This window comes from Bombus flavifrons, chromosome 6, assembly GCF_040668555.2.
Source record: "Bombus flavifrons isolate JBK064 chromosome 6, iyBomFlav1_principal, whole genome shotgun sequence".
Taxonomy (NCBI): Eukaryota; Metazoa; Arthropoda; class Insecta; order Hymenoptera; family Apidae; genus Bombus; species Bombus flavifrons.
The window spans coordinates 9647791-9675387 of record NC_138447.1 but is presented as its reverse complement, the minus strand read 5'-3'; the positions used below and the strand labels follow the sequence as shown (position 1 = coordinate 9675387).

The 27597-nt window shown below is 38.8% G+C and overlaps 4 protein-coding genes and 1 long non-coding RNA gene across 9 annotated transcripts in view; 2 read left to right on the top strand and 3 right to left on the bottom strand.

Annotated features, from left to right (window-relative positions):
* The window catches only part of LOC138180785 (uncharacterized), a 212891-nt gene that overhangs the window by 44290 nt on the left and 141004 nt on the right, over positions 1 to 27597 (bottom strand). The window lies entirely within an intron of this gene.
* LOC138180796 (uncharacterized) overlaps positions 1 to 27597 on the bottom strand; it is a 120303-nt gene that overhangs the window by 70921 nt on the left and 21785 nt on the right. The gene's annotated exons all lie outside the window — the stretch shown is intronic.
* LOC138180789 (uncharacterized) lies at positions 551 to 17923 on the top strand. Of its 3 annotated transcripts, none has more exons than XM_069114976.1 (7): positions 551 to 668; positions 2191 to 2304; positions 5336 to 5437; positions 8312 to 8542; positions 10580 to 10789; positions 13329 to 13466; positions 16822 to 17923. In XM_069114976.1, the coding sequence occupies exons 2-7, from the start codon at positions 2215 to 2217 to the stop codon at positions 16885 to 16887; spliced, it is 837 nt and encodes a 278-aa protein (XP_068971077.1). In that variant the 5' UTR covers positions 551 to 668; positions 2191 to 2214; the 3' UTR covers positions 16888 to 17923. The 3 variants fall into 3 exon arrangements, with proteins under 3 accessions (XP_068971077.1, XP_068971079.1, XP_068971078.1); XM_069114977.1 differs by having other exon boundaries at positions 565 to 661; XM_069114978.1 differs by lacking the exon at positions 5336 to 5437.
* LOC138180784 (mitochondrial amidoxime-reducing component 1) lies at positions 17980 to 24439 on the bottom strand. The gene is made up of 5 exons (XM_069114970.1): positions 24090 to 24439; positions 21413 to 21711; positions 19724 to 20002; positions 19346 to 19623; positions 17980 to 18612 (listed from the first exon to the last, which is right to left on the bottom strand). Exons 1-5 carry the CDS (start codon positions 24097 to 24099, stop codon positions 18450 to 18452), a joined length of 1029 nt encoding a protein of 342 aa, XP_068971071.1. The 5' UTR covers positions 24100 to 24439; the 3' UTR covers positions 17980 to 18449.
* Positions 24914 to 26827, top strand: Vamp7 (vesicle-associated membrane protein 7). 3 transcript variants are annotated; one of them, XM_069114980.1, is made up of 6 exons: positions 24914 to 25179; positions 25625 to 25833; positions 25904 to 26041; positions 26107 to 26268; positions 26333 to 26425; positions 26498 to 26827. In XM_069114980.1, the coding sequence occupies exons 2-6, from the start codon at positions 25633 to 25635 to the stop codon at positions 26564 to 26566; spliced, it is 663 nt and encodes a 220-aa protein (XP_068971081.1). In that variant the 5' UTR covers positions 24914 to 25179; positions 25625 to 25632; the 3' UTR covers positions 26567 to 26827. The 3 variants fall into 3 exon arrangements, with proteins under 3 accessions (XP_068971081.1, XP_068971082.1, XP_068971083.1); XM_069114981.1 differs by lacking the exon at positions 24914 to 25179 and adding an exon at positions 25192 to 25323; XM_069114982.1 differs by lacking the exon at positions 24914 to 25179 and adding an exon at positions 25438 to 25546.

Genomic DNA, 27597 nt, shown 5'->3' with positions numbered 1-27597 from the left:
TTGAAGAAAGACTTAGCAAAAATGTAACGTGATCGAGACATAATCGATCTTTCGCAAGTTCGTTTATCGTTGAAAATTAACTTCCAGGAACATTCCACTTCCATAACAGGAATTCGCTGAAAAGTTTAGAAATTCGAAGATTCAAGAATTCAAAGACTCAAGAGTTCAAAGGTCTAAAGAATTCAAATTAAGCCCAGAAATTTCGAAATATTCCTAGAGGTAAACGAACGTATGTTTTACTAATCACGAACATAAATTCAATGGTAACGCGTTTATTCATTATCTTCGATGTTATCAATCGCCCTTAGGGATACATTGACGCACAACAACAATCCACTTGATACTTCCGCTCCGCACATCTTCACGGTCGCATCGAGGATTTTTCATCGGCCGTAGCTACTTACATCTTACATTCTACGGGGTGATCCCTTCTTCAGAATCGCACGAGGCAACCAGAAAAGAAAGAGAAACAGAGAGGACGGAGACTGAAGTGTAGCGTGGAGGTGGCGATAGGCCCCTCCTTCTAATAAAAGCCGCTCACTAACCTCCGTTACACAGACAGTTACAGAAAAGCCGAAGAGAGCAGGAGCCACGGAGAGCTCCTTTTGGGTCTCTTTTACAAGCGGACAGTTTAAAAGTTCTACCGTGTCATAACGAATCGGTGTGTGGTGAGTTCCTTCATATGGAACACGTATTCGATCGCGATATCGTGCATTTTATTTCAGCGTTCGATAATTACGTTAGTCCACGTGACACGAGCTCTGTGTTTAGCAAACTATCGAGTATTTTGGAAATTCTACCATACAGAAATAGTTAAATTTTTCTTACTCAGTTTGGTTGTACGTTTCGATAAAATATTCGACTGCTTTTTCAACGTTTGCAAAAGAGTTTGCAAGATAGTAGTTCTCATAGAGTCTCGATAGGTTCCCAGGTGCATAGGATTTCCAATTTCGAGCTTCTTCCTCGAGTTCGAAAGAGGCTCGTGTATACGAAACGGGCACAAAGAATTATCAGAGTGAAGATTTTCGTGAAGTGGTTCTCGCCGGACACAACGAGCTCGAGGAAAAAACCGAAATTCGTAAGACCAGCTATTGGTCCAACCGAAGGAAAATCCGGTTTTTATCGAACTGTGACGCTTGATCATTTCGCGGAACGCACGTGACTCTACACACGACGGTTCAGCCTATTGACTTTGTCAAATCGACGAAATATTTGGTAGCTAGCTAAATTACCTCATTGCAATTTTTATCAATTAAGAAGAAAGTCGTACTACTCTCTATTCCAAACATAGTTGGAGCCTGCTTTCGATTATGCTCGCGAATTATTAATGAAATTTGCTAATATTTGGCCTCGAATGCGCACTGTTGCTCCATCATCATCGGTTGGGACGACATGTGTACTGAATCTATATTAACTCGATGTGTGGTCAGCATTATATTCCGATAGTTTCGCTATCGTAATTATAGACTCGTTTGAAGGCAAGTCGAGCAACATGTGCATTTGAACGTACAATTAAATTTTATAGAATAGAATCAAAACGTGAAAGGTAAATGATGTCACAAAAAGAAAGTCAAATATTCCGATAAGCATTTATTTTTCGATATTTCTCGATAATTACGTCGAAGAAGAAATGCATATTATCAGTTCACGTTGAAATATTCAAAATTCTTCTATTTCGTTACGATTTGCAACGATTCGACATGCTAAAAACGAACAACAAGCAATAGCAATAGCGATGATTCATTTTTATAAAAATGAACGAAACGCTTTAGACCATCTTTCCTCAAGAATCTCGGCGTCGTTTTTGCCAGCGGCATTCTCCACTTTCATTCGGTCGAAAGTGATAGTTTCGAACGTATCCACACTCGAGAAAGGAGAGCCATTGCTCCCCACTCCTGCAACATCGTCGAGACTCCTTCACCTTCTCATCTTTTTCCCCAGGATCCTTTCAAAATGTTTCCGGTCCATCATGCTGCTCGATTATCCAGGAAACAGGCGTAGATATAAGATAATATTTTAGATTCCAGATAAAACAATATTATATTCTTAAACACAAACTGATACGTATTTCACAATGCTCGCGTTTCGATAAACAATCAAAGTTACCAAACATTTCCGCGGTGAAATATTTTCTAAGAACCAACAAGAAACATTTTATTGAAAATTATATCATACCCTTTTCCTTTGCAGATTTCAAATTCCCAATCAAACAAAATGAAACTCATCGTTATTTTGGCAACAGCACTGTGCGTGACTTTAGTGGGTTCGAGTCCACTTTCTGATAGAGATCGTCTCCAATCCGAGGTAAGTCGGTTGAAAAACGTACGTGTGTTCACCAAATGTCGTCGGAGGCTTGGTTTTCATTTGGCAATGTACGATAATTCCACAAACATGTCCGCAATCCGGTTCCATCGAGGCCATCGAACGACCTTAGTACTTAGTTCTTGAACTTTTCAATACCAATCGTGTATTCCACCAAAAAGAAGGAAACTTCCAAACTATATAGATAGCTCCCTCTTTGCTATAGGAAAACGTATTAAATTCTGTTCTCTGATATTTATCTGATTCACCTCAAGCTCCTGCATCGTATTTTGTATATATCGTATTTTTATATTTCGTGTATTTAACGCAGAGAAGTATTTTAGAAAATTCTGTCCGATGTTCGAAAGGATTCGCAGCTAGTTGTATTCGATTCAGAGATTGCGTAACTAGCGTTACGATCGATTTCTCTGTGTTACTGGGCCGGCTGGACGCCATCCATCTATCCTTGAGACGATCTTCGTTATCTCGGAAGAACGCTGGAATCGGAGAAAGCGTTGTTTCTGTACGCGAAATTCGCGACAGGCAACGGCCGTTTAATCGTCGAGATAACCAACGAAGGAAACGTGCAGTGTCGTTCGTTGCGAAAGTTTTCGCCAGGATTTCGACGTCCGGCTAAATCGCCGGTTGATCGTTGGACCGAGTCGATCGATTCGGTGATCGCAGATGATGTTTCACTTTCGACGGAACCTCTTTCACTCCGATCGAGTGCTACGACCTCGCGCGAATAAAGGCTCGCAAAGAAAACGCGCAACACTCGTGTTTCTAATGTCTCATCCACGTCACGTGGAATCCTCGGACTTAAGACGATGTGTTTGATTTCCATTTAACAACGTTGAATCACATTTGCTTGTAACATTAACATGTCTAATGGAGGCACGATTGGTTGTTAGGATTTTAATTTACCGCCATTGCATTTTAACGACTGCCGAATCGTGAACGTAGTAGTTTATGCAAATAAATGTCCTCCTTGTTTCCTGCAACGAAGTCGTTTTATTGTAATCATTTTTCCAATGAAAATAGGCGTAGACATCATTAAGAAACACGTTTTGTTGGAAACAGAAAATCATAGAGAAAACTCGCGCGTCATAGTCGGAAGAGATTAAATGATTTTCGTGGAATTGTTTTTTTTTTTTTAGCGTGACGATTAGTCATGTGGGCAAGTATCGTTACACGAACGATGAAATATACGGTCCAACGAAAAGTCAGAACGTCTGGTCGACTCTCTTCTTCGGTTCGACACTTTCACTGGCCGCGAACACTTCCAGAGTTACACCGGACACTTTCTTCGCTTGATCGCTGCCCAATGGAAAGCGCGCGCGTAAACGTACACGCGCTCACGTGCACGTGTTCTCTCTCTCTCTCTCTCTCTCTCTTTCTCTCTCTCTCTCTCTTTCTCTCTCTCTTTCTCTCTCTCTTTCTCTCTCTCTTCATCTCTCGTTATATCGTGCTTTACAGTGGTTTCCAAATTTCTTTATTTTCGTATTAGTTGTCTTTTTGGCTTGAAATATTTTTATTGCCAGATATCGTTATTGTTTATGGGATTTGTTAATTGTAGTTGAATTACAGAAGCTCCAAATTAAAAAGTGCAGAGGAAAGACGCGATAAGTCATATTTCCTGTTTTCTATATGGCAGCAATTTTAAAATGCTATAGCATAACAACTAATTACATATTACCAGAATTTGTTTGTGAGATCTTCTTGAAAAATATTTGCATAAAATATATCAACTTCTCAAAAGTATCAGTTATCATATTTTAGGTATTAGCTCTTTCTAATTTGTATATTATATTAAACTACACTGTTAACATATTAATAATTAATAACTACTAAATAGCATGAAAATCAGGTAATCATCAAAATTGTTCCTGTTATATGTATTTTCTTCGTAATCTTCAGTGAAATGTTGTACGAAGTACAAGAGAAATTGTAACGGATATCTTAAGTCGACTACCGCTAGTTTTGGAGACTTCAACGCGAGAATAAGCGCGATCTCCTATTACGGCACTCGTTCTAATTTCGCTCAGCTGTTTGCTTCGAACCAAACGGCTATTCAACTTTAGAAAAATTTGCGATTTACTCGGATGTCTACAGGAAATTGTAAAATGGATTCGTTATTGGTGAGGCTATGTCGGAAGCAAAGTCTAGTTGCGAATGTGGACAACACGCAGTGACAAATATCGTAACAGCGAGTCGAACGTGAGCGCGGTATAGGGGAAAGTGAACCATGGTAATCAGGTTGAGCAACTTTTGAGACCGTCTAAGTGTCAGAACGGTTCGATTAATCCGTCGATGACTTTGTCCGGGTTGTTACAAAACCCAACGACATTATTTATAAACGAGTTTACTTTTTCGTCTCACTGCCGATCTATTTAAGTCGTCTTGTGCGAACAAGAAGCGCCGTTTACAACTAGGGAGGTCATAAATCATAAAAAGTTTCGTATATCGTAACAGAAAATTGTAGCGACACTAATGCAGTAATACGTAATAATGCGCAATCATGTCGTTAAACGCTGCAATTCTCTTCGAGCGATTGTCGTGCGCAACGTTACAGTTCCATTATTTTCTCTCGCCTAAAATTTACTCAATTCTCCATGCGCAATCCGCACGCGTTCTCGTTCAATTTTGTAGTTTGTAAATTAACGTTTCGGAGCAAACGTTGAACGCATCGAACGAAATCCTTGTTTAGAGTTATTATATCTCTAGTATATTATATTATAAGTTATATATTATTATTATACTATTCGTCGTGGATATAGCGCAACGATAGTATCTTAACGCTCTTCGACGTTCTCGACTATCTTCCAGACAAGCACTCCGATCAGGTGCTTATCTTATCTCTGTGGATAATACTTTACACGGTTACAGAAGAAACAATTACGCATACAGGAACAATAACTAAAAGGTGGTAATGAAAATCTCGGAGGCAGATGCATGAGAGGAAGAGTAATATATGAAACGAGAATTTCCAGACATTGAAAATACTTTGTAGGGACAACAGGGAAACTTTTTTCAGGCACTGAATCGGCTGGTGATGGCCGAAGCCGACAACGAGGCCGCTCTAAGGAACAAACGGACGATCGGTATCCTGCGAGAACTGTTTCCCGATGCCTCTCAGGTGAGCAGCTGCTGAATACAGCGCAGTCAAATCCTGCAGACGGCCAGGACCGATTTATGTACCAAGTTCCCCCTTCCCTCGTAGACGCTCGGTATTTTTTGTATCGGATTTAGTCAATCGAAATAGGACCTTGGACGTCCTATGTTGTTCAAATCGCCGCTTTCCCGCATTAACGGATAATTGAGAAATTATATCGTCAACGAAAACGTTTCATTAGTAATACCGTGTCGGTTTAAAGTCGAGGAGAAATTGTTCGCAGTGAATCGACATTCCTCCTAAGAAAGTTGCACGTTCGATTCATGATTCACGGAGAGTTTCCTCGTTTCCTGTGCATTCTGTCTATAGATTGCGCAACTACGTGTTCGTTTATTCAATTAACTTCATGAATTAAGATAAGATATCGAATGAAAATTGAAAGTTTCTATCGGAACGAATTCGATCCGCGTACATCCTTCTCGAGCCAAATTTCACCGTGGAAAACACGATCGTTGCAACCGTTTGCTATTTCCATTTTACCACCGTCATCGAACCAGCTACTAGTTCGGCAATATCATTTATCGCCATTTGACACGTTCACTTCCTACCCGTTGTAACGTTCTCGACTGCACCGAAGGCTGACGACGAATCCTAATATCGAGCTCCGTCAACGAATACTGGAACATTAATTCAACAATAACGTTGCTCAAAAAGCAATTCCATGGACGTACATTTCGACGACGCAAATACGACAATAATAACAGTTGGCCGAACGATTACAAAGAATCAATGCTCGACGTAACCACTTATAACGAACACGAATTTCAACGAAACGAATTCGATTAAATAGCGCGATAATATTAACATCAGGAGCTACGTTACGACTCTTGTATCACGGACACGAAAAGACAGAAACTCGTGAATGGGAACGAGCGATATTCGAAAACAGGATTGATAAAAAAAGGTCAGCTAAGAGCTGTTATTTTCTAGATGATCGAAAAAAAGGTGAACTCGATTGTCGCGGAAATCATCCGAATACTCGGCCCGACCGTTCTTCGCAGTTTAATTCAGAATAACGGTGACTCGAACTCCGGAAGCTCGTCGAGCGGTGGCTCGACGGCGACCGCCGAGTCGCCCTTCTTCGACGACGAGGAGGACGACGCAGGCAATTCCAAGGTATCGGTATCCTTGCCGACGTTCCCGCCAGACGAGGACACAGACACGGGAGCGCCAGCCAGTATGTCGAGCACTAAAGCCAGCCAGACGACCGCTATCAATCAGGACGACAGGATGAACGAGGTCGCCTCTACGGTCGCGTGACTGTACAATGGTGGCGAGATCGGTAACACGTTGGAGGTCAATGAACCTGAACGAAGAGTAATCGATTGATCCGGCAAGGACGATCACCGCGCAATTGGGACTGCTGCGGGAAACAATAATTTGTCTACCAAGTTTTTCTACTGTCTGCTAACTATAACTCTTTCTCTGTGTGCGTTTGCGTGTGTATATCATTCGTATCGTTTTCTATTATTCGCTTGTCTATCTGTTTGCGTTGTGTTTCTCTTCATTCTGTCTTCTACTTATTTTTCTTGATATCGTTATCCTTTGATTCTTCATATTCGTCTCGAGGCAAGATACTTTCTTATAAAGAGGGCACTTTTTCTGGTGTTTTCGTTGAACAATAATTGCTACTTTTTGCCTTCATCTTTTTTGTCGATCATTGGAAAAAATCAATCTGCATTCGCGTTAGTTTACAATTAATTTCCCGATCGTCGCATAACAGCTATGCTAAATAGAATTAGCTGGAAGAAAACAACGTTCGAGTTAACAATTTATATTCCGCAATGACGGATGATGGTAAATGATTATTAGATTCCTGTTTGTTTTATCATATTGTGTTTAGCTTCTTTGTAGTGTTATGTTGTTATAAATATCATGCAGCGATGTTTTATTATTGGATATTTATGCGTTTTTGCTGCATCGTTGACTGAAATCAGCATTAGAGAATTCAGTGCCGGAGAAAATCTGCAATTCATAAGCTACATAACTTCAAATAGTATAGAAAAACGTATCATATAAGGCTCTCTTTGATGATTTTCAATAAATTCAAACTTCTCGTTAAAAGCCGTTGTTCTAATACAATAATCAAAAGTTTGGACTCGATTGCGCTATTATATAATTGCTCTACACATATATACTATATTACGCAATTGCTCACGAAAGAAAATTCTAAAGTAAATCGAAGAAACAGTGGTTGCAACTACATCACTTCTCGTTACTTCTCCATTCATACGACTATTTCTATTCATGCAGTACACATTTACTAAATGTTTGCATAAATGTCTTATAACCTCTGTACGTAATACACATTTTCACATTGATTTCAAATATTTCCAATATAGTCATGACAATCGTGTCTCATTACGGTGTTAATGAAATCATGAAATGTTCTATGTAATGTATACAATACAGCTTTCTATGTTAAATGACCAAGAAAAGCAGTTCTTTCGAAGAGTTTTTTCGTGATCCATTGCATATCTCTCTACGTTGCTTGCAGAGTATAGCCATCATTCAGCCATCGATCGCTGAACTGATGCGCATCCCGATCACGAGACATCGCGAGATCGCGCGTCACACGCTTCGTTTCCTTCGATCTGAATAAGCCGTGTTTTTTTCTCCCTAAACGCCGGTCGATCGTTAACGAACTTGATTTTACGATACAGCAGTGTTCATAAATAATTCACGTTGATTATCCAACGACTTAAACGCACTCTTGCAGTCCTTGACTGTATAATAATTCACGATTAATGTCCATTCGAGCTTCCTTAGCAATCGATCGGTGGCGACTCGTTTTCAAACATACTGAAGATGGTAGACCGTAAACCTTCTATTTCACAGAATATAAACCCGGAAGCGGAGTACAAGGTAAACGAAGTAGCAGCCGAGTCGCAAAACAACGAGGTCAAAGTACAATTCGCGGATGAACAGGGCAGCAACGATGCAGCACCACCATTGACGCCTCTCGAAGAAGTAGAGACTGAAGATGACGAGAACAGAAACAAAAGGTTCCTCTCTGGTCTGGGCGGCTCCAGTAGCAGCTCTGGCAATTTCGTCTTTGATATAATCAGGGTGAGTTTTCCGTAATAAAGAAAGCGTTTCCTGTTCCACTGCGTCTCTTCAGTATCGAGTGAAAAGTGGAAGTTTACATTCTGTGGATCTTAATTATTGTCATGGATTTTTGTAATCTATTTTTGTAATTCATAGGCGACGTTTAATCGATAAACGTAGCCAAGGATTTTGTCCATTTGATGACACTAAGATTCGAACAGACTAATCTTCTAAAACGATTAAACCATTCGCAGCGTAGCATGTGAGAAACTCCGGCAAACTGTCGTATCTTACATGTGGTAATACGTAACGTAATTATTATAGTATTAGATCGAGGGCTTTTATGCAAATTTATATTTGTATGGGTACGAGTAAAGCAACGGAATCTAAGGAGACTCGCAACATCTAAAAAAAAAAAAAAAAAAGATCCGACACCACTTTCATTATTTTATACATATCATTTGCGTGTATTAAGTATCATTTTCCTGTGAATTTCTGTATAAATGCATACAAATCTGCAGCCTAGGAATTATTAATACTTATTTTCCAGAAGAAGTAGAAAGGACGTATTTCTTGTACCACGTATCAGAAACCTTGAAGATTAAGAAATAATTATTTTCCAAGTCATATTACACTACCTAGATCACAATTAAGTCGAATAATTATTGAAACATTCGATGGATAAGTACTCTGTCGATTAATCTCGATATTTCCAATCATCGTACAATTTACTGCTCTAAATACGTATTAGACGTCGAACAACTCGATGCACGATATTTGAATTGAATGTATAGTTGGATAAAAAAAAAGGACTTGTATAAGAAAAGGTATAGATTTGCGTCAAAAACATAAAGGTCGAAAATAATATGGCAGAAATTGATAGATTTAATATTCAAATAAGCAGCGAACAGGCGGACACAGGCAAGGGCGCCTACTTTGATACCGGTGAAAGTCCACGACCGAATTGCCCAGCTGTGTCGCTTGGTTACTATTCCAAGGTTCTCGACCTAGGCGCGACCTAACCTCGTGGATGATTAGAGACGAGACGAAAACATCCTCGAGGCTCATGCTTCATAAACGAGAAAAAGAAAATAGACGATTTAGCACGTCACAAGAAACGCGCTAGAACAAGAAATCCGTGACCCTATCTTTTACGCCGCATTCGAGAGACAAGAACGTTTAATTATGAAATTATTTGGAAATCACGATTGCGCAAACAGCTAACAATTTCGATTTTCAAATCATATTCTTCATTTTTCGTTCCTTCGAAATTCAAATTGAACACGCTTGTAAAACTTACGTTGTGATATTTAAAACAAATTTCTGTTTAGTTTCCATTCTCTTAATCGCGTTTGTAAAGATACAAGTAGTTGCGTGGAGTCAACGACTTCAAGTAGCGTTAAAGCTTTCCTTCGCCGTCTTTGGCTACTTATCTTATCTCACGTGCGTGATTCTTTGTTACCAAAGGCCACCAATGTTCGCAATCGCTAATGGAGAACTTACGCGATCCTGAGTAATACACGCGGCTGTTTGGAACTAGTCGATAGATCGACCTCCTTTTACGGTATCGAAAAACTACCGTTCGTTTCCTTGAAAGTACGATACGAAATATCGGATTGAAACATTTCACATTTTCTTACAACGTTCTGGCAAATCTGTTCCATTATAGTATTCTATTCTGATCCTCCACTCTTCACGCGATAAACGATCTGGAGAAAAGCAATCCCCAAGAAACCAATGGACCCGAAACGAAATGACTGAAACGAACTAGAATAAACGCAGAATCGTCGCATTGACCAAAGACAAATACCAAGAAAAATACTCGTCTCGTCAGTCGTTAAAAACAATTTCAGCCGCTTTGCAGGACATCCACTTCATCGACGACGAATACTAATCCACTATCGTGAAGCGGAAGGAGAAAAATCGCTTGTTGTCGATACGACACGCGACAATCATGACCGAAACAAAGAAAAGAACAGAAATGAATGACTAAATAGACAGGCGTTCTCCCGAGGAGCGGATCAGTAAACGAAAGTTCTCGTCTCTGTTCTCGTTTAGCAAGCGGCCGACGGGGCGGCAAGAGCGGCGGGCACGGTGTACCGCGTGGTGGCAGGTACGCAGAGCCTAGGGCTCGGTTTAAGCGCCTCTCGGGACTTGGGCCCGATTCCCCAAGGTGCCGCCCCTGCTGCCGCTCCAGCTGGTTCCTCGACCACGGCGGGATCCTCGACCAGCGCACCGGCCGCGTCAGGAGCCGGCAACCTACCACCGGTACGCTAATCCTTCCGAGCAGAGCCGAACGGACACTGCCTACTGCACTTCTCTCTGTCTGTTTGTCTGTCTGTTGTCTCTCTCTCTCTCTCTCTCTCTCTCTCTCTCACTTTCTTTATCTCTCTTCTGAATTTCACTTGTCCACTCGGTGAACGGATACCACAGGTTTCTTAATGACGATTTTCAGTGGTTTCGCTGAATGTTGGCCTATGGGAACCTGGTCGGCTTTCTGTTTGCTCTGGGTTTAACTCACTGTCTGTTTCTCTTTGCTAATGGCGCTTGGTGGATGACACTTTCCTTTCTCTAACACGTTAATTCTCGAGCAAGGTCTTTTATGGTAACTCACCTCTTCAAGATGTATTTCTTTCGAAAAGATGGCTTTCCGTTTGTTATAGAAATATGAATGTTACGATGTAAGGAGTTTCAACTCTAAAATATTAGTTTGCAGTAACAATATTGTTCTCTAGTGCATCAAATATCTAATATTTGCATCTATCTCGCAAGAAGTACTTTGCACGTCTACAAGCAACGAACCGCATATTTAACAGCACCCAATCCTCTGTACATCAAAGCAAAGCATGCAACTATGTTTGATCAGCATGTACTCCTCGCACGTGACTAACGATCACCTGTTACTCGTACCGCGTGTTCTTTTGTTTATCCTTCGTCTTCCGTTTACTTAATTATTCGAACATCGTTCGTGTGGTCTGTCTGTCCTTTCTTCGCTCTTCATTAGCTTGCCTTCCCCGTGTTTCATCGTGCCTTCTTCGTCGAATTCCTTTAGCCACGATCGTACGTGGATTGTGCATCAGGATATTTAATTCGATCGTCCACCCTGTTGAGCAAGATCCATCACGCGAATAATTTCAGAAACCTGGAGCACAATTCGCGAAACGTTCATCGATTTTCTCATAGTCCTAGCGTAGAGTCTTAGATGTAATGCATCATCGTTGTCACTAACCAACCCCTGTTTACATTCGTCCTGTATTCCCATCTCGAACGACTGAAAGAATATTTTTGATATTCTTTAAAGATATTTTCAACAATGACATGGAAGATCTGCAATTTAGTTTCCATATACAATGGCTCATGAATGTATTTCTATGTGTATTTATATTACGTGTTTTATATAAAACATTTTGAAATTTCACCAACATTTTAACGAGACACGACTGACATTATCACATTGATAAAATCCGAAACAAATCTGAAAATATATATAGAAGTTGCAAGACATTTAGCGCAGATATATAAGTTTAGTTAAAGAAAATTGGTAATACGGTATAATAAAATAAAATTTCAAGATGTTACACATGTACGTACAAAGATTTCGAAATGTTTAAATACTTTCGCAAGCCATCGCATGTATTCGTCCGAAGAATTGTTTCAATGTGACAACTTTCAGTCCTTCGAACGCCACGTAACACCGATTATCGTCATATCTTCCTACTAACTGTAACCTCCACGTTTATCGATCCTATTCTCCGATTCTGGACAAGTATTCAGTGACCCTGTAAATCCTTCGTTCCGTCACGTCCAACTCATCTTTTATCCAATTGTTCCACCCGACCAACGGTCCCGACGCGACACCGACAACCAGCGATTAAAGACTTTCGGCGAAGCAACTGGCTGATGGACATCCCGGCCGATTTCCTCGGAATCTCAGGGCAACCATTGATCGATTGCCGATTCTCTCGTTGTGATCTCGTACTCGTTCATTGCACATTCATACGTTGTATATTGTTAGCGTCGTAGCTGTAGCTACTGGGACGCACCAAAAACAACGCGCAGCCAGACGATTCCGTTTCGCGTTGTCCAATAATTTCACTTCTTTTCGTTTCGAATCTCTGACTGAATGCGTACGGAGAAAATGAGATTCTTATACACAGCCGAGTCGTCTGGCCTCGTACACGAATTCTTCTAAATAGTAGTATTGTAAATTGATAGCACGGTGCGTGACGTACGTTTTTTTAACGACCGAGCAGCAAAGTAAGTATGTGCGTCATGCTGTCTGTAATTATCACTGTAACGTCGTATTGTCTTTTTGGGTCCTTGTAAATATGTTTCTAGTTTTGATGCACCTTTAGGTTGTCCATAATGCGACAGTGTCACGAAACTTTGAAATCTCGAGATTTCCGAGTTATCTCGCGAAAGTATGTTGTCACTTGCAAAAATATGAATAAAAAGATATTCTAAGCGTATGGACACCCTATAACGATATCCGAAACAATGTCACGAGCCGAAGAAGCGCACGTAAGGATCGTAGCAGCAAGATCGATGGATCGTAGCCGCAAGTAGGATTCAGGATGTAAAAGCACCGTAGTATCGGGAGCGCTGAAGCTGGACGTGGACCTGCTACACACCGCAACTATCTCTCTATTCAAAAAATAAAAAATGAATGACAACGATTTACGCGATGATCGCTGACAATGAACGATCTACGCAACTTGTCTCTATCATTCACCTTCTCTCGTGCTCTTTCTGAGAAAACCTCTGTTGCGATGGAAATTAGGCTAATACGTGGCTCGATTATTTGCAGCTGGTAGCCGGAAGCGGAGGGGACGGTTCGGCTGGAAAGGCCGGAGAGGAGCCTCAAGAAGCAATTCCAGGACCCGTTACCAGGTTCTTCGTCATAGTGAACAGAGGAATTTCGAACCTCGTACAGGATCTCATTCTTGTGAGTAATCTTCATTGGTATATGATAAAAATGGGTTAAGCGGTAAATGGCAAATAGTAAGAAGAAACGTAAAAAATGCAGAAATCGATTCATTGCCTTCTTTGGATAAATTTATTATTTATTTATCGATTGTGCTTTTGGATTAGCATTACTTTTCTTGCTTCCAGTTGAAAGGCGAAAATGACGCGATCATATTTATTAAACGTTTTAGAAATATTAGAATTGATAGATTCATTAAAATCTCAAAATGTTTCTTCAATTTATTGTTTCGTTCGTCGTTTTATTTATTATATATTATTTGAAATGTAAAGTGGATTTGTAATCGGTTCAATGTAAAGGCAGTGAAATAATTTCTATGCCTTATCAATGCAATTATTTTGGAATTCTAAAATCTCCATCAATATCAAAACGTCTAATTAACATCTTGATAATGTATATTAAAAGAAAGTGACCAAAGGAACTGAAACATAAAAGCAATGGAAAGAGAAACGATGAAGAAATATGAAATTCTATATCATATAGCTTACAATACAACCGGCGATCAAAGGAATGAGAACACTTCAATTTGCAAATTGCTTCAATATCTTCTTCTGATCGTAAAGAAGCGTTTCAAAAAGACAGTTTCTCTATAGGCAATTTACCGACATGAATGGAAACTCAGCGACCTGATCGCATTGTGGCAACTGCCGGTCGATCTTTACGACTAGAAATTGATTATGTTTAACGAAGCAGACACGAAGCAAAATATGCATGTAGAAAGGGGTTGACCGACCGAAGTTAGGACACGTTGGCGAACCAAACGCGTTATAACTTTGCTCAGGATTTTCCGTGTAGTCACCGTGACGGGTTTCTAACAAATTGCCATTAACCTGTTCCGATTATTCGTAGTCTATTTTTAGAACCATTTCGAATTCTACCTTGTAAATTAACTATCCTCTTGCATCGTTTTATATAACCGATTTATTCGAAAGTGAAACTACAATATCTTCGCCGATTTGTTAATGTCAACGTACGAATTTCTTCTTTTTTCAAATAAATATAACGGTTTAGTCGCGATCATAATAGCAGCATTTAGCTGATACAGATATATTAATAACCATGAGCGATTCTAAATTTAAGAACGATGCACAATTAAAGTTCGCCTAATCTCATTCTCGTTTAATATTCAACCAGCTTTTTCGCTATTTATTATTTCTAATAAAGCCATGTTATTTTATGCGTTAAATTAATTATTAATATATATTAATCTAAAAAGAACCTAAAAAGAACCGCGAGAGAGTCTAGAATTTTATACATTAGCTATTTTTTATGAGAGAAATTCTGAATTCGACGTGGACCGATCTTTCGCGCCCAAGATTTTGCCGAAACTCGCGCAAGCGTGACGCGTTGTCGTTCCAGATACAAAACCGGGCGATTACGTAAGCATCCCCCGTCCGGATCGATGGAAAGCAAAAATGTAAGCGACTTTCTCTATGAAATAGCTCGTCCATTTGCCGGCTGACTTATGCAAGCAACTGCTACGTAGCTCCTGGCACGCGATATTGCCAGGAGTGCGACTGAACGGCTCCTGCGATCGAGATCTTGGTAGATCCTTCGGCCTCTAACGATCTATCAATGACGCGATTCCTCTATCGATGTGTTCAATTCTCATGTGCAATTCGTTCCTTAACTTAATTCGCGATCGTACAATGGTAAAAATACCATTTTAATTAGTAGAAAATAATTAAATAGCTGTTTAATAATATTGTAATAATACCTAGGTAGCTATTTACGTTCATATAGTTGTAAAAGTAATATCGTGGTTGAGCAATTTTGTCGAAATCATAAATCAAACAAATCACGATGTTTGTTCAGAGATCAGGCAATGACATACCTAATATTATACGTCACATCATCGAGAATTGACATGGATTGATACCTTGAAGCTTTGGATCCTCTTAAGGCCCTACATTAGCAACGATAGAACTAAGAATATTAATTACTATTTGGATAAATTGAGAAACGAGGAGACTGATGCAAATATACATTTTTATTTTAATATACAGTATAAAACATCGTTGATATCCCGTTTATGTTTAATACTCTGTATTAAAAACTTCTTCGCACGGTCCTCACCAACTACTCAGGTTCTTATTTCCTCGGATCGCTAACAGTTCGTTTATCCTGACACCTGAAATCGTCTACTTTAACTCCGATATCATATCCTTTATGATATGTTGCAATTACAATTTGTAACGCCGTACTGAGATAAATACACCGATAACCGCGGTCACTCGTCGAAGTTCACGTGTTTCACTCTCGCGCGTCGTGAATTCTCAAGGAAAGCGAAACCGATCGACGAAAGAACCATGGGGAAGTAGTTCGTTAGGGGCAGATGATCTCACTTGGAGATCTCTATATTTTATGTACGTTTCGTTGGTTCTCTCACGATATGGTTCCGCAAAAACTATTCCAATTTCGAAAGATCGTTGTCTCCGTGCAATGCTCGAGATGCTCGGCTAATTGATCGGTCTTACTATTACCAAGCGTGAAGAGGAAACGCAACGGACAGTGACTAGATTTTTCTACGCGTTTCGTTTGGAATTCGAGCGAGAAGAAAGCGGCCGAAAAAGAACACGCGTAGGAATTCCTGTGAGAACAAAACCACCGGCCAGTCACAGCTATATTTCGCGTTTTTCTCGAGTCGTTTCGCGTGTAATTGACAGACTAGGTCTTTATTATGGCGTAGCGGCGATATAGCGTTTACAATGCGACAAACCAGAGAAAGCAACAGTACGAACAGACGGAAATACGGTGGTATGGTATATGGCCAGCTCGAACGTTATTAAACTTAATCGCGCTTATTATGTTCAACCTTCGTCGCGCGTGCAAGCGGGCATCGGCTTGAAAGCGTTCACGGTTCGTACATCGCTCGGAATTTGTCTGCTTGAGCCGCAACTTGTTAAATCGGAAATTCCGTTGCAGGCTCCAGTCACGTGGCGGAACAACGAACGAGCACATGTTGCACCGTCCGTGTGAATGATCTTCGATCGATGATCGTTTCTTTACTACGTTACGGTGAAACCGTGGTCACGTGAATAAGAAACGTCGAAAGTACAGTTTAAACGCGCCTGCTCGAAAGCGTTGCGAACATTTGTAAACGGAAAATCGTAGGATTGTCTTCTACAGAAAGAGAATTGGAGAAAAAGGATTCACGTAAATGATTTAGAAACTCGTATCTTACAGTCTGGATGATTTCTTCTTCTGAAATTTCTTCTTCTTCTTTCTAATTTATAATGTAAAGAATGTCTGTGTGTATATGTATATAGCTGATTACTAAGCAATAAAATCTAACCGAAACTATTTATGTTTTCAGCGCCTGGCAGCGACGAGCGAACGCATCGTCAACTTCAAGGCGAGACTGATCACTTCCGTCATCTAAAGTTGGACGAAACGCGACAGCGAAAGGGTGTCCGAGTATAAGAGAAAAATTCCGATGGTCCTGAAACGCTCGGGAGCCACGTGAGAGCCATTCTCGAGCCGTGATTGTCAAGCTGGAACACGGGTACGACGTTGGCAACGTAACCAGCGTTGCCCCCTTGTCCCCGAGATCCGAAGTCTCTCGTTGATACTACTGAATTGTTCTCGTCAAATTAAATAGCGTAATCGCGCGACTTTGAGTTCATACATCGAACTGTCTCTGTCCTCCGTCTATCTTGCTTCGCTTCTTTCGTCTCTTACTTTTCGTTTTCTGTCTCACATCCTCCAACGCTCTCTTTTTCTCTTTAATACTTTCTTTGTTTATATTATACGCGGTATATTATTCTTCTTACTAGCGATTAGGAAGTTCACGTTACCGAGATTCGCTGCGCTCGAACTTTCGTCGATATGATATATAATTTATACGAATGGAATTCAACATCTTTTTGAGTCGATCATTTTTCTATGTAGCTCTATTTAAAATCTAAAATATTTTATTACTTATAAATATATTTTCTTGTGTAATTTTATAAGAAAAAATAACGCAAGTCCGAGTAGAATCTCATGTGAGCTGTGTATATAGCTATTTCCGATATACAACTGTGCCAAGCATTGTTTCTTTCTGATCTGATCGATTTACACGTAAAGAAAGTTTCTCCCCGTTCAGCGGCCCGCGTTTCCTTGTCCGTTGCTTCTCCGAGGGCTGCCAACCCGCTGCGGCGATTCCGGTGACCATCCGGTAAACTAAAGGAATTCCATGGCCCCTGTACAAAACTGAGCATAGTTTGATATTCACTTTACCATTGCCGCATACGAGATAAAACGATGCCACTCTCTTCTCTCAGATTGGCCTAGAGTAGGCTGGATAAGAAAATGGTCATTGTCGAATAATACTCGTAAAAATGTATTTCGATCTTCGAATTGGACGAGTTATCCCTTTTACTGTAAATCGTCCCTGTTGTTTTGTAGTGTAAATAAATAAATATTATTATCATAAAGCTAGGACATTCTTGAAAATGTAGCAACCCTCTCCTGGAAATTTTAAGTTCACATACCTCTGCAACTCGTTTATTCCTCGCAACAATATACTCGATACAAATATGAAGAAATAACAAACGCATCTCCCAGCACGTTTATTATATTGTCCTCATTGATTCATGGTCAACATCTAGCAAAAATACAATATTTGAAAACCATCGATTCTCTTCGCAAATTATCTCAGGCGATGAACGCTTCAACTTTAAAGCGAGAAATACACTTGGCAAAAAGGTGTAAATTATTCTTATCACGCGACTATCGCGTCATTTACATCATTCTCTAATCGAGAGAATAGCAATTTGTCTGAAGAAACGATGTCCGTTGTAACTTTTTAGGCCCTGTTCAACGATCAGAAACGCGATTTTAGGCTCGATGCTATGCGTTTTCTCTATTTGTTAAAATCTTTAACGAAGTGTCCTCCTTCAGAGATCTCGTGGCTTCCTCGTAGACAAAAATTTCGTCTTCGCACGAAGCCCATCGGTGTAGCTAGGGAGGCGATATCAATAACGGTTGCTCCTTAGGCACACTGACGTAAACTGGGTCCCCTATTCGGACGGTGCCATTGGGACTTCTCAATCCCAGGTGAATTCCCATCACTGGACTCTCGCCAACTAGTGGGCGAACATCTGGATCCATTATTTGTCTGTAACTGTGACAAATATATACGTCTTGTTAATTTTTATCCGAATGAAAAAGAGCATGATCCTTAACGCGTTAGCTGTTATGATAGTTATTGGTGAACCACGTTACTAGATTCTATAGAATGATTAGAACATGATAAATTTTATGGACGAAAAAATATTCAACAGTGTGGATGACCTATTGTTAGACAAGATTCAGAAGAAAGTGCGCAATTACAATATGATATTTTGTAAAAATTAAATGTAATATATTTCAATCTGTTGCTACTCTCAGAAGAAAACAAAATTCGCTGCGGCAGCCAACGTGTTATGTGATATCAACAAATTAAAAAGCTTTTAATGTCTTAATAAAATCTCTAGCCAAACAGATTAAAGAAAAGAGATCACGCATAGAAATAACAAATACTTTTCTTCAAACTTTAGAGATTTGTTGATGATTAATGATGATGGAAAAATAGAAAAATGATTCGGAAAATGCAGCAGAGTTAATTTGTTATCACATCGTCGATTTGCTAGCAGAGTGATACAATTAGGAAAGATATATTTTTCAAGTTCAGGAAAACTATCTCAGAAAGTAGTTCACTTTCGCATTGATTTGCTGCAAATATCTCAAAACTTACAAATTTTTAGATGTGTTACTCGTCTATTAAATCGACTAAATCTAGTGTATCTTGTTTATTACTTAAATTACTTGATTATTAATAAATTTAAGATAAATAAATGTTACTTATAAAGGCAAACCTCTTCAGAGTCTTCAAAGGCTCAGCCCTCGGATGTTTTGTCCCAGTTTCGGAATCGACGGTAGTTAGGATACATCTCGTACAAGGCATAACAGACTTGAAAATGCTATCACCTATCTTTATCCAACCCCAAGTGTCCTCTTCGTATGGGTTAGCGCCCTTAACCACGAAATTTGGTCGAAACTGATCTGGGGTGACTGGATCTTCTAGTCGACTATTCAAGTCAGTCACTGAACTTTCGTTTATTAAACAATAGCTAGTGGCATCTGGATAGGCTCCCTATTTAATAAATAAATCATTTACTAATGCGATGAATAAACTATTTGATTGTAAAACCTTAGTAATTCTCAGCGATGACTGTGTTTGAATCAAAACTTACAGTATCGTCATTTGTCACTGAAAAAATCTTGCCTCTCGTCCTGATATCTCTTGTTGGATAATCTAAAGGATAGTAAACCAATCTGAACCCAGTGTCCTCTTGAAGAAGAAAGCGAGATAACCATCTGGCAGATTCTTCGCCACAATCGCAGGCAGATACAGGTTGACCCCAGACTGCGACGCGAAATCCTTTGCCTTGGAGTTGGGACAAATCGATAGACGTAGACATCATTCCCGGAGCGGACAATGTAAGAATCGATCCAGAGATGCTAGGTATCACCTGAAACCCACAGATTCAGTTCATTATTTCATTGATAATTATCTCCTTAACAATAATTATAAATTTCACATTCTAAATGTAACGATCAAACTGTGGATGTTTACAATAGAAATAATATAAAATAAAGGTATTTTTCATCCTCTAAATATCCTAACGAATAATTTACTTTGGATATTTTGGTACCAAAAAGTTTCCGCAACAACGCAATTATTAATATCTACTTCTTGTAAAAAGTTGAAAGTATGTGTTTTCTGTATCTGATAGCTGAGATAAGCGAAACCTTGGAACCGAAGAGATAATTAATTTTTAAATCCTTCATTCTGAATTTTTTCTTATTTTGTTACACTGTCAAAGATTTAAGAGAGCGATATGAAACTTTTTTAAACAGAAATATCGAAATTCCGAGATGAAAAACATTTCCATCGAATCGAAGGTACAAGACGCTGTTCGATCACAGCGGAAGCGACTAATTAAACGAGGCAACGTACGATAGGAAAATTCCGCCGTATGGTGAATTAATTACTCGCGTCGGACTCCAACAGTTAATTTCGCGAATCTTCGCGACAATAAAACGGATCGTTAATCCTGATTATAAAAGTATCCCGTTTCCTTACAAAGTCGTGTTAAAGAAATGGCGGTTTGCTCCTTCGAGCTCAAGGAGGAAACCCAACCGAATCCGTACCAGGACCGTGCAAACTAAACTTAACGACTCGTGAAGAATACACATATCGAGAGATGAGAAAGATCAGAAGAAATTGCCTTGATTATCGCGCATCGATCCATTTCTAATTATCACGCGCCTAGCTTCCACAACGATCCCACATTGCATTTCTTCCTGTTTCGTTATCAGCTATGAGTTGAACACGCGTCTCGTTATAAAGATAAAACATTGATCCTTGTGCGTTGATACGTTGATATACACTAATCAAATTAGATAATCTACCAAGTAGCGGATCTAATATCATCTTCTAGTATAATTAAATGGTCGGAAGCTGTTATCGAGGTATTATCATCGCTTAAGAATAGTTTTTATGGAGTGTCTCTGATTTCCATGGGCTTCATTTTCTCAAAATTCCCAATACTCGATCTTGAAGCAAATATTGAAATAAATATAAATGATAAATATCAATATATAAAGTTAGGACAATTGGCGAAGTAAATATAATTAAGGGTAAGGTGTTTCCTTGCATCCTGACCGTTGGAACTAAATTTAATCAAAATGCAAGACAGAGACTATGCCAGGAAATCTCGTCTCGGTGTAAAATGGATATATAGATAGAATAAATTAAATTAATTGATATGATGCGAGTCAAATAGTTAACCGACAATATATCTTCTTCCATATATTTACATACAACCGTCGATCCAAATGCAAGATATTATATTATTGGTTAATTTTGAATCTCTTACCTGAACCATCTTTGGCCACTGTCTGGCAGTAACGAAGTGTCCATTCAAGTCGATGACCATCAAAGTTCGGTCCCTAAGCCAGCCAGATTTCAGGCCCAATTTCGTGCACTCCATTGAGTTCATTCGAACAAGGCCGAGCGACTTAACCGGATACACGAACAGGTCGCTCAATTCGCCAACCTTCCGCCATTCTGAGGGTGGTCTATCCTTTTGCCTTTTTGTCCACCACCACCAAAAGAAGACGACTACAGTGCCGGCGCCAACAACGGCTGCAGATACGTACGTCAGCCGTGTCCTGTCTGTTCGCAAAACATTCAGCAACATTAATTCTCTACGGTTATGTGACCATGCAAAACGGTCCGTTGCAGAATCGTCGACTCGCAGCCGCGATCAAACGTCCAGATAACAGAACATAGATAAACATTGCATGGTGGTTAAATTTGACTTATAGTAGAACTCCACTTGTCTGAACTAATCGAGGGCGAACATTTTATATAGTTAGAGTTCACATAATAGGAGTTCACGTTCAGATAAATAAATTCAACCAGCAGAAGTTCAATTAACCGGATACTAACTAAAATTTCGTTCGGATAAATGCAGCTCTACTGTAGAGATACTGAGCATTTACATTGTCTCGATTATTCGCTGAAACAGCTAATTTTCGTTTTCTCTTCTTTTGTACATTTTTAGAATACTTTGAATTTTGTGTTTCAGAGAGGACATCGAGGGAACATCCGTGCGAATGAGAAGTCAAGTTATTTGCAATGCAAAACACCGACGATAATGGTTTCAGAGAGAAACAAAGGAAGATTCCAAAGGAGAGACTGTCGTTACTGAATAGTATACGACTCTGAAATGTATATGAGTTCTGATAATATGTGAACTCCTTGTCACCATCTAAACTGATGCTAAACAGAGCGTGAAATTTTGTATGTGTACCATTCTCGAGTTCTTTGCCGATCAAGTAAACATCGAATCGGCTTGTATAATTTATTCTAATGGTGTGAAATCTGAAATTATACTGGAGGTCATCGAGAATACCGGTGAAATAAATTAGACGCACTACTGTGATCAACGGACTGAAGATCTTCCAACGGAACGTTCACGACAAGCTTCCGTTTTATTTGCATTCTACAGAATTTTATAAGAAGTAATCTCGAACGATGCAAATTGAACGTTAATGTTTAGTTTATGGCGCGCTTAACGGTACATATTCGAACGAACAGTAGCCGGCATTCTTGTCAGCCGACCGGAAACAGATGAAATTGTGTTATAATATAGACCGTTTTTTGATCGCAATTCGAAATGACATCCTCTAAACAGCGAGAAATCGGAACAACGTAACGGAATATTGTGACAGCAGGTGTATACTCGCATTAGACAACTTGCACAATTTGCACCATGCTAAAATGCCCCGTATCGCTGATACGCGGGAAAGTAGGCTACGGAAACCGAAGAACTGTGCGCTTTCGAAGATGTGCATAGATTATCGCATTTGCTTTTTCAGTCATTCTTATAGGTGTTCCTAATGACCAAATAGTGGATTTTTATACAAATTTGTATTTTTATGAACGCAATCGGAGAGGTAGAGACCTGTTTCACTCGCTGAATATTACAACAAATACTCTGCTTTGGATATGTTTTATATTTTTACATATAATGTGTATTTTACGAATGTTTGCATGTTTAAATTTTCTATAAATGCAGAAACATTCGCAGTCTCAGATTTTCTTTCGAACTTTGATATTTTCTATCAGTGCTATCAGTGAATTCAACGTACTAGATATTCCAGTGCTGTTACATAACATCATAATGAAACGAATAAATAGATTTATTTTAGCTTAAAGTGAGATATTTGTGCTTAAATAACGATAAACCTTCTAATTTCGCCGATTATTTAATTTGTATTTTAGACGTATATATTTGCTATATTCACCATAGACGTAGCTATACATAGACTGGCATTACCATAATCTGATATTTTTTTCGATGTTATTGATTTACTGTTTTTGTAGAGGGGAAATCGCATGGGGAGACCATGGACCCTTTTGCTGAAATCAATATCACGGGCGTTGCTCTCCGAAACACGACCAATCACGAAAATAACTATAATAAGTATAAATTGCGAATATTGTGTACTCGTCATATCTTCTGGTAGAATTATGCAGCGACGAACATGTAAAAATTAACGTATCTTTGAGAAAGGCTTATGTGTTGGATACCAGGTCAGTAAAAAAATATTTCGATGACCTGCTCCAAATATACACATGAAACAGTGCAAACAACGTAACAAACAACGTTGTACAACAAACGTAAAAAGACAACATAACTGCGACACTGAAGAAAATTATGAAGAAACATGATCTAAGAAGTTTTCCTTGGAATTGGCACCCGTCCCCTCGCACCTTGCGATTCTATCGCTTTTCCCATGAAACCAGTTCAGAATTAAAGTCGAGGAAGAAAACTAGCTACTATCAGTAATCTACTATCAGTAAACATCAGTTAATTAGGGTTCACTGAGCTTCATATGAACAAGTTTATGAATAATGAACAACACGTGACTAAAGAATCTGATGATGAAGACTTGCAAAATGTTCTGAAGTCTAATAATATGGAAAAGCGTTAATATGAAGTTCATTAATGCACGATAAGGTTACTGATAACGTGATATATTTACCTAGAATCATGGCTAATGTCGCAGAGGCCGTAGAACGAGCAACTATCGAAGGAACAGTGGCAATCGTAGATAATGATCACCAGAGCTCTGAAGGTAGTTGCGTGTCTGCCGAATCACACAGAACTGCTGTAGACTCCGCGTGCACGCGTCTCTTCCTCTCGACGAATATACCGTTATCTATCCACTCTTACGTTCTGTTAACTCCCTTCTGCATTGTAGTAAGCAGCGTCGGTATACTGGTCGGTATGCAGCCACATGTGAGGAGCTATCGATCTGTACGCAGCTAGGAAATCCAGAAAACTGGCACACCACGTAATTTCGTATCGCTACTGACATGCGTTTCCCGAACTAACCAGGACCCTTTGAGGCCGAACACGCATGTTCCGTGTCGCCTCTAGTTTTTGGAGCGAAGTTCAAGCATGATGCAAGAGAACAGATCATATATTTAAAGAATTGGCAAACTCCGTGATTAATTTTGTAGGAGATATTGTTGATAAGTAAATTCTTCAGTGATTTCTTTTTCTAGATAATGAGTGATTTTAATTCCTGATAGCGACAAAGATAATGTAATTAGGTTATGAACCAGAGTGCGAATTGTGAATTTCGAGTAAGGAATGCTTGGATTTTTAACGTATTCGAGAATTTTTCTTCCTTTCCTATCTTTCACGGCCTAAAGATACGAGCTTTAGGAAAGTGTTTTAAAATATATTTCAGATTCAGACGTTTTATACATTTTTAATTGTAATACGGAATTGTTTGAGATTATCTTTACAGATGAAAATATTGCTTTCTCTTCGCGAAGAAAACAGAGCAGAAAAATAAGCTATTTTAAATTTCGCGCCACAAGGAGTGCGCGTGTCAACGGAATACACACTGACAATGATCATCTGTCATGTGTTACTGATAATCTCGGACGTTGCTGTTGACGTATGCTGATGGATCATAGCACAATTCTCATGAAGTCACAATTCGTTGATCAATTAAGTTACTCATAAAAACGATCTCAGGAGGGAGAACAGTAGAAATTTTCAGGTTAACATCGAACAAAGTGCACAATCACTTCTCAATTCGCGCCATCCTAATAATTGAGGTAGGTCATGAAAATAATAGCTGATCTTGATAAATTCGCATGTTGGTTACTACGACGTCATTTTATTTCTTATTCGTTCTGACAGCGTCTTTTGAAATTTGTACGTAAACAATGAATTTATAAGACATTTCATTGTTCTTGGAGGTTAGAAATTATGACGTCTTACTTTGTGTTTTATTAATCTTTTCCATTGTTGTTCCGTAAATCTTGCAATTATCTTGCTTTCTTGAGAATATTAGAATGTTCTTTACATGCTGTTATGGCAACACCTTCTGCAAACTTTGTTATTTTAAGTATTACTCAGCTTGATAGCAGATAAGGAAATTCAGTTACAAACAGAATTTTATTGTTTACTTAATAGATCCATGTAGGTTAAAGATTCTTTGCTTATAAAAGCTTAAACAAGAGTGACTATAATGAAATATTAATCTTTACTTTATTCCAGCATTCATCATGCCAATTTTATATACCGTGGTGGCTCGAGGGTCAACGGTATTGGCAAAATATGCTTCCTGTACTGGAAACTTTGACGAAGTAACAGAGAGCATTCTGGCAAAAAAAGCTGAAAATGACAAGGTTACATATTCACAAGGACAATATCTTTTTCACTATATCTGTGAAGATAACATTATTTATATGTGCATCACAGATGATGTAAGTAATCTAAAAGTAATCAAGCATTGTTTGAAGTAATTCATTAGTGTCAAACATTTTTATGTTATAGGATTACCAAAAATCCAAAGCATTTTTATACCTGGCAGAAATTAAAGGAAGATTCTTGGCTGCATATGGTCAAGATGCGCAAACTGCAATTCCCTATGCAATGAATACAGATTTTGCTAGAACTTTAGCTAGTACAATGGTAAGAAATATAAATATATCTGAAATGTATTTTCTAACATTTTCACATTTACATTTTTTGTTTAGAAACATTACAATGAGTCTAGTCACAAAGTCGATGTGCTTGATAGCGTTCTCGGTGATCTGGATGAATTGAAAGATATAATGAGTAAAAATATTGATAATGTTGCAATGCGTGGAGAACGGTTAGAACTTCTTGTAAACAAGACTGAAAATTTATCTACGAATGTAAGTAGAATTAAAAGATACCGTAAAGGATGTGCAAAAAAATAATGTTTTCGTATATTTTTAGTCGGTTACATTCAGAAAAACCAGTAGAAATTTAGCACGCTCTTTGTTTTGGAAGAACGTAAAAATTTACGTTATTGTTGGAGTTATTCTAATCGTAAGTAATCGATACTATGTACGATTTGATTTAATGCAAAATGTTCCATTTAATTTTGTGTGAATCTCGTAGGTTGTCATATACGTTATTGTGTCGATATCTTGTGGAGGTTTGGCATGGCCGAAATGCGTCGGCAATTAATTCACCTTTGTACTATCCAGATACAATGTGTTCTGTCTCAAAAATGTGATAAGAATGTAATCGCGGTTGGTTCGCGGAGATATACTGTAAGCAAACGAGAAAAACATTCACGGTACATGTTTCATTCCCAGATTTATTACGTATGAAGAACTGAGAAAAAATCTCGTTTCATTCCGTGGCTATACCGAAGTGAAATGTAGGAGTAAAGAAAATGCAATTAGGAAATGTATAGATATATAAATATATATAACGCTTATGATATTTTTATTATCTTATTAAAAAAATACAAACATCACTGGTATTTGTCAAGAGACGAATATAATTTTAACATCATTCATATATCCTGTAATATATCTACACAATATATAAAAAAAAACATACAAAGAAGAATAAATGAAATGACTCCATCATTAAAATTGGTGATTCATTTATGCATTTCTGTGGTTGTACTCTTGGGTGCAACAAGTGAAAGTCACGCGCGTAGCTCGTGTTTCTATCCATCCTTGCCAAAGCTATTTCGTTATATTGGATGTTCTATCATCGAAAATGGCAGTATCTCATTTGTACTCTGGATGAAATTACGGCAAAATTTATCGAGTATTCAGTCTGTTCCACACCATTAAATACATTACATTTTTTCCACACGCGGGAGTCTCCGAACGGCGCATTCGGACTACTCTTTCCATTACCGGCTTCGAGCGCATGTTCCAACGCGTACTTATTCCTCCAATAGACTGTGACTAGTCCCAACGACACCCTACCCAAATTTAATTCAAATACTTACTCTATCAATTAAATCATATTTCCCTTATCGGTTACCTGTTTAATTAAGACTCTTTAAATTATAGTCTAATCAATTAAAAATTCATTGAATTACCTTTCACAAATAAGAAGAGCGTTCCAAGTCCTCATAATCATTACCACTCGGTCATCTAAGCTTCAGTCTCAGAAAAAAATCACCAAAGGAATCTGTCATTCTAAATAAAATTCCGCGATGTTACTAAATGAAACGATGTATCGGATTTGAAAAA

Coding starts and splice junctions, on each gene's coding strand:
- LOC138180789 (XM_069114976.1), top strand. CDS start 2,215: ATGAAACTCATCGTTATTTTGGCAACAGCACTGTGCGTGACTTTAGTG. Junction 2,305..5,335: donor GAGATCGTCTCCAATCCGAG/GTAAGTCGGTTG, acceptor AACTTTTTTCAG/GCACTGAATCGGCTGGTGAT. Junction 8,543..10,579: donor TCGTCTTTGATATAATCAGG/GTGAGTTTTCCG, acceptor GTTCTCGTTTAG/CAAGCGGCCGACGGGGCGGC.
- LOC138180784 (XM_069114970.1), bottom strand. Junction 19,624..19,723: donor CAGTGACAAATGACGATACT/GTAAGTTTTGAT, acceptor TTTATTAAATAG/GGAGCCTATCCAGATGCCAC. Junction 18,613..19,345: donor CCTTTGAAGACTCTGAAGAG/GTTTGCCTTTAT, acceptor TATTTGTCACAG/TTACAGACAAATAATGGATC.
- Vamp7 (XM_069114980.1), top strand. CDS start 25,633: ATGCCAATTTTATATACCGTGGTGGCTCGAGGGTCAACGGTATTGGCA. Junction 25,834..25,903: donor ATATGTGCATCACAGATGAT/GTAAGTAATCTA, acceptor TTTATGTTATAG/GATTACCAAAAATCCAAAGC. Junction 26,269..26,332: donor CTGAAAATTTATCTACGAAT/GTAAGTAGAATT, acceptor GTATATTTTTAG/TCGGTTACATTCAGAAAAAC.